The 12,007-nt window shown below is 38.6% G+C and overlaps 1 protein-coding gene across 1 annotated transcript in view; it reads left to right on the plus strand.

Annotated features, from left to right (window-relative positions):
- Window positions 1-901: 901 nt before the first annotated feature.
- LOC113959007 (ubiquitin-associated protein 2-like) overlaps window positions 902-12,007 on the plus strand; it is a 125,096-nt gene continuing 113,990 nt past the window's right edge. The window contains exons 1-4 of the mRNA XM_027667692.1: window positions 902-1,000; window positions 6,045-6,122; window positions 7,254-7,364; window positions 10,885-11,038. Of these exons, the coding sequence (XP_027523493.1) occupies window positions 902-1,000; window positions 6,045-6,122; window positions 7,254-7,364; window positions 10,885-11,038 (442 nt within the window). The remainder of the gene's footprint in view (window positions 1,001-6,044; window positions 6,123-7,253; window positions 7,365-10,884; window positions 11,039-12,007) is intronic.

The raw sequence follows: 12,007 nt of genomic DNA on the forward strand, positions 1-12,007 counted from the left end.
CCATTAGACAATGAATGCCCACCTTCCTGCTCCTTGCCTCAACTTTTATATCTGAGCTGACGTCCTATGGTCTGGAACATCCCTTTGGTCAGTTTGGGTCAGCTGGCCTACTTGGGTCCCCTCTCAGGATCTTGCCCTTAGCTAAGGAAGGAATGTTACAGTGCTGATGCTGTGCTCAGCAGTAGCCAAAACACCGGTGTGTTATCAGCACCCTTCTAACTGCCAATGCAAAACACAGCACTGTGCGGGCTACTGTGGGGAAATGAACTGCAACTCAACCAGACCCAATACATAGAGGTATAGTTCTCTAATTCAGGATCATAATTTCTCTTATAAATGAGAGGTAAGAAGTAGAGTGGGCATTGACCATGACCTCATGTTTATGTGCAGGAAAACAGTTTAATGATAGACAAGAAAGGAACAGCCTAGTTTATGAATGTGACTTCTGTGTTAGCATTCTGAGTGGGTATGAGAGTGGTTAAATTCCAGGCATCAAAACAAGACAGCAGACATTAAAGAAATTTAAGGAGTGATACAGCTGGAGCTAGAATTTCAGTCGAGTAACAGATAGAAAAGTCTATATGTTAAATAACTGGGAAAACCTGTGAGATTTTGATGTTGTCTGGAAGTAGAGATCTAGACAGATCCCAGTCAGCTGACAAAAATGCTTTTTATTTACTTTATTTCCTCCTTTACTGTAAAGATTTCAATAAATTCAATAATAGTGTATTAAAGCTACTTTCTCAGGAGTCTTTGTATAGAGTTTGTGGTAAAGGCAGGAAGAGTTCAAGCTACTACATTTGTATGTTATATGGGTATCAAATCAGTACCCTGCCTTAACTCTTTTTTTTTCCTTTCAGATTTTCTATTTTGTACATACATTGTTTTGTATATACTGTATATGATGACTTCGGTGAGCAGTGAACGTACCCGGGGCACTCGGGACAAAATGCAAATTTCAACCACACAGCCAACACAACCACAGAAACAAGTAGTACAGGTATGTGCTACCATATAATCTTCTTTGAGTTTAAAGTGAGCATGCAATGATATGCTTTTCTTCTGTAAGTCAGTAAAAACTGAGAAAAGGTGGGGGGGATATCACGGTCTAATTTGGAAGACTATGTTTGATATCTTGCTTTAATTGTCTCTGGAGGAGCTTTGCGTTCTTCAGCAACATTTATTGATAGTGAGGAATTCTATGCCTGTCCCTGTCAGGATTTCTGTCCTGTGACCTTAGTGTCTTTAGAGCTCAGCTCTTTCATATGCCAGCTTCATGATGCTAGAAGATTTCTGGTCAATTAAGGAATTCGGGTGGGCGGGAAAAGTTTTGTTAGATGCATGTTGTGTTCTATAGCATGATGCAGCATATTTGCAAATCACAAAATCCTAAACTTCTTGTGCAGTGCCTTCACAAAGTGAAATGAAGATGGGTTTTCACTAGCAGACTGAAATTATTTTGAATATCTGAGAGATTGAAATTAAGCTCTTACTCCATTGTCTTGGTTCTCAGCAGCAAAGTTGTGTGCTTGCCTGTGTTACAGAGTGCAAAATGTCTCTGCTCCTGGCAACTCATTATTCTCTTGTTAGGTACTTCTCAAATTTATATTCAATTCACACAGAATCACAGAACATGCCGAGTTGGAAAGGACCCACAAGGATCATCAAAGTTCAACTCCTGGCCCTGCACAGTGTGCCTGAGAGCATTGTCCAAACGCTCCTTGAGTTCTGGCAGGTTTTGGGCTGTGACCGCTTCCCTGGGGAGCCTGTTCCAGCACCCAACCACCCTCTGGGTGAAGAACCTTTTTCTAATATCCAACCTAAACCTCCCCTGACACAACTTCAGACCATTCCCTTGGGTCCTGTCACTGGTCACCACAGAGAAGAGATCAGTGCCTGCCCCCCTCTTCCCCTCATGAGGAAGTTGTAGACTGTGATGAGGTCTCCCCTCAAGAATTGCCTCAGTTCTCAATCTAGAGGTGCTCCCCTGGGAAATCGTCTTATTGTTTTCTAGACTGATCTTTAACATTAAGGGACTCTTCTGTTTTGTACAATATTATGTGACCTCAAGCCCTTATCTCCTTGTGTTACAGTGCTTTGCATAGTGATGATTCATGCTAATGTGTGGGTTTAGAAAGTGACTTTCAATAGATGAAGTTGAATTTGTTTTTGCTTTATAACAAGTAAGTCTGCAGGAGGTATAACGAGCAGATTGACAGAAGTGATGGGTTCTCCTTTTTTGATGTTTGCAAGACAGCAGTGGAGTACTCTGTCCAGTTTTGGGTTCCCTGGCACAAGGCAGACATTGGCAAATGGGAGCAAGTCCAGTGAGGAGCTGTGAAGATGGTTGAGAGGCTGGAGCACAGGATGAATGAGTGGTGGCTGAGGGAACTGGATTTGGTCATCCCTAAGAAGGCAAGGCCAGGTTGTGTCTTCTATTCAGATACCTCATGAAAGGGTATAGAAAAGGTTAAACTAGGTGAAACCAACCTCAGAGACAACTGCACAAGTTTGAACACTGGAAATTCCAGCTGTTGAAAGGAAAAAAATTGTTTACCATTGTGGTAGTTTGGGCTAGACCTTCCTTGGTGACCAGTTTGTAACCAAGGAAGGGCCCAGATTTTACCCAGTATTCCCTACGATTTTTACGTAAACCAGACTATAAGAAGAAAGGAGGAAAGGCCTTCGCTCTCTTTCCTTCCGGCGGCTTGGAGGTGCAGGTTCCCTGCTGTTGAGTCTGCTGTGTTGGGGAGCGAGGCCTGGTAAGGCCTTGTCAACCTTGGGAGGCGGAGGTTGCCAGCGATCGTTCCAGAGCGACTCTCGGTTGTCCCAAGGAGAGTAGTGAGATATTTCTTTGCTAACTCTTTTAGTGGATAGATATTGGACTACTAATTGGGATATATATATATTTTATTTTGGTTTTGTTCCTTTTCCCTTCCCCCCTTCCCTTTCCCTTGTGAAATTGTATATATTTCAATTGTATATAATTGTAACATAAGTGTAAATATATTTATATATATCACTTTAACTGTCTCTCTCTCGTTTTGTGTTTTCTTAGTTGTTTTTTCTCCCTCTTCTCCCTGAGGTTTGGGGGGGGAAGGGGGGGGGGGGATGGGACACACTTCTTGTGGTAAGGTTTGGAGACTTGGCAGGGAGCCAACTTCAAACCATATCAACCATGAACACAGGCATGGATTAGAGAGGTTGTGGGATCTCTGTCTGGCCCCAAGCAGCTTCTCTGATGGGACATGCTCTCAGTGGGAGGTTGCACTGAGTATCACTAGGGGACCTTGTCAACTGATGTGATTTATTGATTTTAAGCATTGTCTTACAGACCTTTTACTGCGCTTTGTCCACTTATTCTACCTCTAGCATAGTAGATATTGGTTTAGTCATTTCAGTGGAAAAGATGGTTATTTAATATACAGCAGTTATGTTTTAGCGCACCATGTAGTTTTATTGTTAAGATATCGGATGGACCTCCCTCCTTATGCTTTACAGGTTAACAAAAATGTGGGATTTTACTGTTCAATTACCACTGATTCATTTTTTGAATGTAGAATGATATTACTTTCTCAAATGGAGATTTCATTGTCATAATCACATTGATCATAATTTTTTTAAGAAATTACATCACAGTTCTTTTTCATTGTTTCTGGATAATAAACATACCATTTTATTATAAGATCCGGGCCTATTACTGTCACTTTGTGTTTTGCACATTTCTGTTTTCTGGTAGTTCGAAGTTGTTAAAAATTTCCTTCACTGTGTTATGCTGCAAAGATTATCTTGTAAACTTGAGTAAAGTTTTAGCTGTCTTAAAATGCTACCATTTTCTTAGTTGCAATTGAAACTTAATTATACTCTTTTATAGGATACTAGGAAGTCACTTGTAACAATGGTGCCTTAAAAACAAAGAAGAAACACTCACTGGAAAAAAACCAAACAAATTTTTTTGACACTGATTTGGTGTTTGTGTAGTAAATACATCTTGTGGGGTTTTGTTGTTTTTTTTTTTTTTCTTCTGAATCTTCAGTTCTATCTGTGTGCAATCCACTGGCACAAATGTTAGTGATACTGCACCTGACTGTGTTTCTAAGCTTTCTCCTTACACAGGAAAACTAAAGATATTGTTACTCATTTAAAAGTGTTATAAAGTTTGTATATTTTTCTCTTCTAACATGGACTTGAAAAAATTGGTTTATGGAAAAAGGAATCTTAATGGTTTCCTGTTTCTGGTCAAATATCCTGTCATGTCTCTACAGAAATTACATTGAATGTTTTTATTCTGGATATCTTTTCACTAGCTAAAAAGTTACTGTGGGCATGAGGAGGCTGAAGTCAGAGCAAGAAGATGGATCAAGAGGATTTAATTTCTGAAACCAGCAGACCTTTTATTTTTGCTCTCTGCTGGAGGGTGGCATCAGGGCTGGCACAGGAAACTCCAGAGCAGGCTCTCTGTGTTACCGAGTGACATAGGAAGCTGTCAACATGGCACTTTGAAAATGTGAAGTACTTATCTAATTGTCTTGGGACATTGAGGAAAGCAAGTATCATTTCCCTCAAGGAACTGGGACAGCTGCAGTAACTTCTCAGCAAATAAGTAGCTGATGTTGTATGATGGAGTAATTTTTTTAGACTCTTCTCAGGATTTACACTTGGAGACCTCCTCTAGAGCTTGCATTTGTGGTAAACTCCAAAAGCGAAGCAGTTTGAAACTGATGAAGTCTGAACTCATGAGGCACAGAATTTCATGTGTGTATCCTGTGAAGTGAGACTGCCCAGGATGAATCCTTTCTGTCAAGAATTTCAGGGGATGATGTGGTACCCTTCTCAATAATGAAGTCTTCCACAGCACATCAACTCACATTTTGGGTCCTGGCTCTCTTCAGTATCAACCTTCTCTAGCATGAGCCTCTTCTGTTTGAGCAGAAATCAAATGAGGTCCAGGTTTATGTAGCATATGGTATTTTCATGGGAGTGCAGTTCAAGTAGGCTGCAGATGCTGCACTATGATGAGTGGCCTGTATGATGTGACATTAGTGCTTTAGAATTTTTTCCTCTGGGGCAGCCATAGCCTATTTGGGTTTATGTCTCTTTACTGCATCCATCCATTTTAGTATTTCAACTGTTGGAGAAGTTCCCAGCATGGCTTTGTTGTCCAGAAACGTCACAGAAGCACCAAATATTTCATCAATAGCAAGATTCTTTAGCAGTTTTCAGAGACTGGTATTCAGTTATAAAGAAAATAAGTGCAACCATTCACAAGCAGAATCTTGAGGCATGACTCAGCCTCTTTAAGTGCTCATAAAACTACAGTCAGGTGGTTGTTGGGAGAGTCACAAGGTGATGTGAGCAGGCATCATCAGATATGGTTAATTTAGAAATGCCATTGCCAGTTTGTTATGATAGAACTCTATCTCTGCAGTGGTAGATACTAAATAAAAGTAATATCAAAGTGCAAGTTTCTGTGGTAAATTCGATTTCATTATGTGGTTGTCTTCTCTATGTGGTGACCTTTAACTGTGGTTCCAACATGTTGGAACATGTTGAAATTACTTCTGTTTTAGCTAACTTTTTAACTATGAAATGGGCATAGAGGAGATATTAATCCCTTCCCTGTAGCACCTCTGTGCTCATTGTGTATGTTCTTTTTGAGAACCTTGAGAGAAAAAAATAAAGGGACACTCTCTAGTGACCAGTGACAGGACCTGAGGGAATGGCCTGAAGTTGTGTCAGGGGAGGTTTAGGTTGGATATTAGAAAAATATTCTTCCCCCAGAGAGTGGTTGAGCACTGGAACAGGCTCCCCAGGGCAGTGGTCACAGCACCAAGCTTCTCTGAGTTCAAGAAGCGTTTGGACAACACTCTCAGGCGCATGGTGGGATTGTTGGGGTGTCTTGTGCAGGGCCAGGAGTTGGACTTTGGTGATCCTCATGCGTCCCTTCACACTTAGAATACTCTGTGATTCTGTGATAACTAGGAGATACTTCTAAAAAATATAGTTTATTTTTGTGAACTTTATTGGATGTATTTGTTTTTCAGGCAACAGCAGAACAGATTCGCTTTGCTCAGATGATCTATGATAAGAATGATGCAGATTTTGAAGATAAAGTGAAACAAGTATGTTTCTTATGGTACAGAGTTTTTATGCCCTGCAACAAAACTGACTTGTGTTTTGGAGCTAGAGCATCTGTTTCTGATTTAGATGAAACCTTCTTCATAAGGACAGAAGTTTAACTAGAAAAAGGTGCTCTTACTGCACTGTAAAGTCTGTTTTCAAGAATCTGTGTGGCAATATAGCTATGACTATATAGTTATACTGGTGTATTTTCCTTTGGTGGTTTTTAAGCCAAAACTCATCTGTGCTAATCTCTTCCAGACTATATCTCTTTAGTATGGTCCTGATGCTTAATGATTGTCAGAATAGAGTGTGCATTCAGCTTGTCCACATGTACATGCACATGGGAAAAATGTCACCTTTGTAAACTGAGTTTGCCAATATACTGTCTGTTTTTCAGGAAAAGTAAAAATCATAGAATCATAGCTTAAAGGTAAATTTAGGTATTATTTTAAAAAAAATCTGACCTCCCAGATGTGTGTATGCATTAAAATGATAAATTACACCATGAAAATGAAATCTCACACCATTTCCTCTACCGTGATGAGTTTTCTGAGTGTAAGTGCTCAAACTTCCTTTACCCAGTTATGGCTGAGACCATTAATTCAAGCAGTATTGAGAATCTGTGTCCCTGTTCTTCTGTGGATATTGGTGATTTTGTCCTAGTGAACACATCACCACTCACAAAGAACTGAGGAGTACACCCAGAAGGAGAATTATCTTGAATGCATTCATGCAACAGACAAGCAAATGTCTTTACTTTTTCTTTGTAAAACCTCCTCTGAAGCATTAAGTGCTTTTTGTTGTTATAAACTTGTTTTATTGATGTGCCAGAAGTGAAGTCTTGTACTTCCTGAAGCCAAAGTACCCTCATCAACAGTGCCTGTAGCTGTGCTGGTGGGAAGGATAAGAATTAAGTTCTGCATAGGAAATCTCCAAGCATAATGTTAAAGGGGAAAAAAAAGTGAAAGAGTGCTTTCTTGATTATCATTTAATTTGTGTTTACCTTTATTTAGTATTTTATTTTGCTCTGACACAGTAGCTATGCACTTTTTTGGAATCTGTGGTGGTATTAACTCTTGTTTTCTTATGAAGATAATTTGGATATTTTAATATATGACTCTTACTGCCAGCTTATGGAAGTGACGGGGAAAAACCAGGATGAGTGCATAGTGGCACTACATGATTGTAATGGGGACATGAACAGAGCAATTAACATATTGCTGGAAGGAATTTCAGACACGGTAAGGTTTTACTTTCCTATTAAACCATTCTTTCTGTTTCTACTTCTTAGAAGTGATTGAGAAAGTCATATTTTGGAAGCTTTCAATTTCCATGTCTCCAAATTCTTTTGAAGGAAATGGAGACCAGGACAACTTTTCTACTTCACCTTAGAGTAGGCTGAAGCTTGAAAACATTGAGGGTGTTTAGCTGGTCTCTTGCAGAATCTTTTGGCTTTCATTTACATGCAACAATTTTAACTGCAGCAGAAATCATTGCTCTGTCAGACACAGACCTGTTTTTTGCTGCAATGTTTGTAGAACCTCACAACCATGAGACCTGAGTCTAAGTGTTTGCCACAAAGGACAATCTTTATAAACCTAAAGGGCAGGCAGATATTTTAAGTTGTGCAACTGCTGTAGGTATGCATTGCCAGTATTGAAGTTGGAGGAGGTTTCCACATCTGAAAGTTGCATTGACAATGCTACTAATAGCAGAAGAGGATACAAGTATCCATTCACTGTTGCTCATTTGCATGACTTCATTCAAAACCAGAAAGAGGAGACTAAACAATGTGTATATACCAACAAATAATGTCACTTAGAATGTTGCACTGAGCAATTTTCTATCCCAAGAGATACCAGGAAAATATCTTGCTGCAGTTGAAGCTTTTGCTGGAGGGACTTCTTACAGTTTGTCCAAGACAGTATACTAGATTCCATCTCATCTAAATTGGGAAAGAAACCTGGATTTCCTTTCTTAATGTTGAATATTCAATAGTTCCTGTGATTTGTTAGGATGTGTAGTCTGTCTTATTGTTATTGAGGAAACCTACCCCCACACACCTTAAATCTAGAACATATAGTGTTCTGACTGAGGGGACTTTCTTTCCTATCCCCTTTTCATTTATCGGAGGTGAGATCATCTAGAACACAGTAATATATGATACTGAACAAATTGGTAAGTTGGGAATAGAAGAGAGCATCTCATCTTGATTAAATCTGTGTTGGTAAGGTGATGGTTTTGTGTTCTCTTGTACTTTTTGTATTTGCCATTTTCTAGTTAAAATAGTTTTCTGATTGATAGAGAGTTTTAAATGCTTTCTTCAGCAATTTTTTTCTAAGCAATGACAGGGAAGAAACTTCCTGAACTCATCAATTAGAAGGGACATATCAATATGTTCTGCTCTTTTGACAAGTCCCTCTGAACCCACTGCGCTTTGTAGACAAAATGCAACTCGAACAAATACAGAGAACTTGAAAGGCTCAAGAAGGAAGGAGTATTAATTAGAAGGGGTCCACATCAGAGCGTGAATAAATTTATTCTTCTTTATGCAAATTTGTGGGCCTCTAACTTGAAGACCATTATACTCCAGAACATTTTAACTGTGGATTTGATGTAAGGTTGAAAGCAGAGGTGGTACTAGTTCTGAATGCAGATTCTCAAATCTCTTTTTCTAGTTTCACTCTACTTTGATATTCTAGAAGGTTTTTTTACCTCATTTGGAAGAAAAAGAGTCTATCCAAATTGAGGAATTAAAAGAACAAGGAGTGGTAGCTAGAATGTCTATTTATAATTTCTTTGGTACTCTACCAGTTTTGTTTTTGGGTTTTTTTTTTTAATGCTGTGATCTTTAAGGTTTTATGCTGTGTGACTGTTAGTCTTTGTGAAGACTTGCAACAGTTGTGTCAGTCTGGCTTTGGATAGACAGAGGCTTGCGGATGAGAGTAGAGTAGGGCGTGTTTCTTTGGCCAAGACTTCTATTCATTTAACTTCCTACAGGTATAAGATCCATTTTATGCCTGACCATGTGTTACTTCCTAAACCTTTCAAGATAGAACAAAAGGGACCTTTCAGATTATTCTTCTTTCCATCTAAGATCAGGTCAGCAAGAAGGCTTCTGTTACATATTTTTGAAGGTCAGGCCCACAGTTGTCATTTGGGTTGCCTCAGGCATCCTCAGCTGAAATTGTAATCAGTTAACTCCCTTACAAAAAGAGATGGCTTCAATAGTCTATGATGGATTTCTGTGCCCAAAGGTAGCACCATAATGTATCTCAAAGGACATGACCAACTTTTTGAGGTTTTCCTCAAAATTATATTTTGGGAAAGTGTGGATCCAATGCTTTCATAGACATTCTTTTACTGATCCTTCCCAAATCATGTAAAACCTTACTAAGGAGAGACTGCTTCCTCTTAAGCTTTGTAGACTCATCCAGTTTTGGGTATTTCTTAAAATGGTTGAAGATCTTTTGGCATCATGCCCATCAGTGAAATAGTAGTGCATTCTGAACTATATAACTTGGTTCTTCAGTTGTCAGTGCAGGTATTTTTTTTTTCTTCTGTGAAATGTCTAAAACTTTAGAAGTGTTTTAGTGTGTAATACAGTTACATAGTTACTGGGGAAACAGTTTTCTGCCTCACAAATAACGTGGTGTGGCTCAAATATGTAGTTTTCTACTTCTAATCTGTGCTGTCCGCGCTTCACCTTGACCCTGAGATTAGGTCAGTTGGTTAGAGCATGGTGCTAATAATGCCAAGGTTGTGGGTTCAACCCCTGTATGGGCCGTTCATTTAAGAGTTGGACTCGATGGTCCTTGTGAGTCCCTTCCAACTCAGGATATTCTGTGATTTTCTGAGATAGGACAGAACCTGAAAGTATTGATAGCTAACCTTTTTTGTTGGTTGCAGGTGCCTGGCAGAGGTTATGGTTTTATGTAGTGCCACCTCATTTGTGTATGCAAATTTACCACTCAAATATCTTACCTAGACTATAAACTCCTAGAGATGGGGACATATACATAAACCTATCTGCCATCTTAATGGTTTGCAAATAATACCTTTCTTCTTTCCTTTGCATCTAATGGCTCAATAGACTAACCATGCAATTGTATAATATGAGTTGCTGTGCTATTCTTGGAGAGTGTTTTAGTTGTTTTATTTTCAACTTCTATAGAGCTGATATGATCCCTGAATTTATTTTAAAGATGGAGTTTATTATTAAAGCTAAAGCTCCAGTCTTCCCAAGTTATTGTTTTGTCATTCTATCTCTTGGTACTTGAATTCTAGTACATCTGGATAATGGTTACCCCCGAGCCATGTACTTACTCTCAGTAGTCTCTTGTTCAATGATGCTTATAATAATTTTTTCATTTCCTTTGGAGAAAAGGATAGATCTGTACATGCTCCCTTGCTAGATTTATGGAGGTAGTTGAGAGGGAAACTGTTGCTTGCTTTGCAGATTTTCTGTGTTGTGGTGGTATCTAGGCTTCCTTGAACTAGTAAAAGGCCATTATAGCCAGAAATATTTGAGATTCTCACATTCCATAAGAAAATCCAACTTTTAAAACTTGGTTTTTTTCATCTCTTTCCAAAAATACAGCTTATGTTTCTATTTGTGTGAATGTAGCTTGCAAGTTTTACATATGTGATGTTATGCAAATATCTGTTTTTTTCCCATGAGCTGGAGGGGTGTGAGGTAGAAGTATGCACTGAGAGCTGTCTCTTCCTTTTTGATTTTTGTATCTACTTCTATCCAAATAGACTTCTTGGGAGACTGTAGGGGGAAAGAAGAAAAGCCTTGGAAAGGAAGGTTTGGAAAACAAAGAGAACAGAGAGAAACGAGGGGACAGAGAAATGAGCCGCAGATGGGGAAGTTCCAACAGACGGGGAAGAGGAGGCAGCCGTGGCCGAGAGTGTACGTACAGGGGTTCATTTTTAAAGATTCAGAAACTTTTTTTGCAGCTGAAACTGGCTGAGTAAGGAGCAAATGCTTAATGGAATAAAGTCTGTCCAAGCTATAGCTCAGCACTGAAAGGGATCATAACCTGTTTATGCAACAGGTATGCTCAATGTGTCAATGTGACTTGGTTTTGGGATGGTCTGTGTTTATTCAGAGACACTCAATTTAAATTTCTGTCCTTTTTTGATTGATTGATCTTGTACAAATTGCTGTTCTTTTTCTAAGTTTTATAATTGACTCTTTGTAAGACTGCTTGAAAAGCAAATATGTTGCTGCACAGCTGATACACTTTTTTTTCTTTTAATGAAAAAATTATCCAGCTTTGATTACATCTCCTTTTATGAGTGGGAGAACCTGAAGATGTTCTCATCTTTTTATAAGGGGAATGAAAAGACTGGGATCATTATTACTCTCTAGCATATGTTACTCATAAGCCAACCAAAGGTGAGTTTCTACAACACAGAAAGTTCTTTGTGGATTGAAACATTTAAATTTTTTCTACAGCTTATACAGGTGCAATAATGCGTTGTACAAAAGAAAACTGATGTTTCCAAGGTAGGTAGCATCACATTAGATCGCCATTGGATGCACATTGCTTTTTTCGCTTAAGTTTTATCAGCAGTATCAAAGCTATCTATATACATTGCCTGTAAGGGCCATACACAACACTGATAGATGAGCAGAGAAACCAGAATAAAAAAAATATGTTTAACTTTTCACTTAAAAGCAGGAAAAATATTTACAATATTAGCCAATTCTTCTAATTAATTATTGGAAAATCTTCAAGTATTGTGCCAGTGCAGACATTGTGAATCTTTGTAGAATAATGACAAAGATAGGAAAAAATAGTAATAAAACTTACAACTATGCTTAGAAACATTGAAATCAGATCCATCAAAATAAAAGTGAGGGGCAAAATTTTTT

This window comes from Corapipo altera, unplaced genomic scaffold (assembly GCF_003945725.1).
Source record: "Corapipo altera isolate COAL_440 unplaced genomic scaffold, ASM394572v1 61044, whole genome shotgun sequence".
Taxonomy (NCBI): Eukaryota; Metazoa; Chordata; class Aves; order Passeriformes; family Pipridae; genus Corapipo; species Corapipo altera.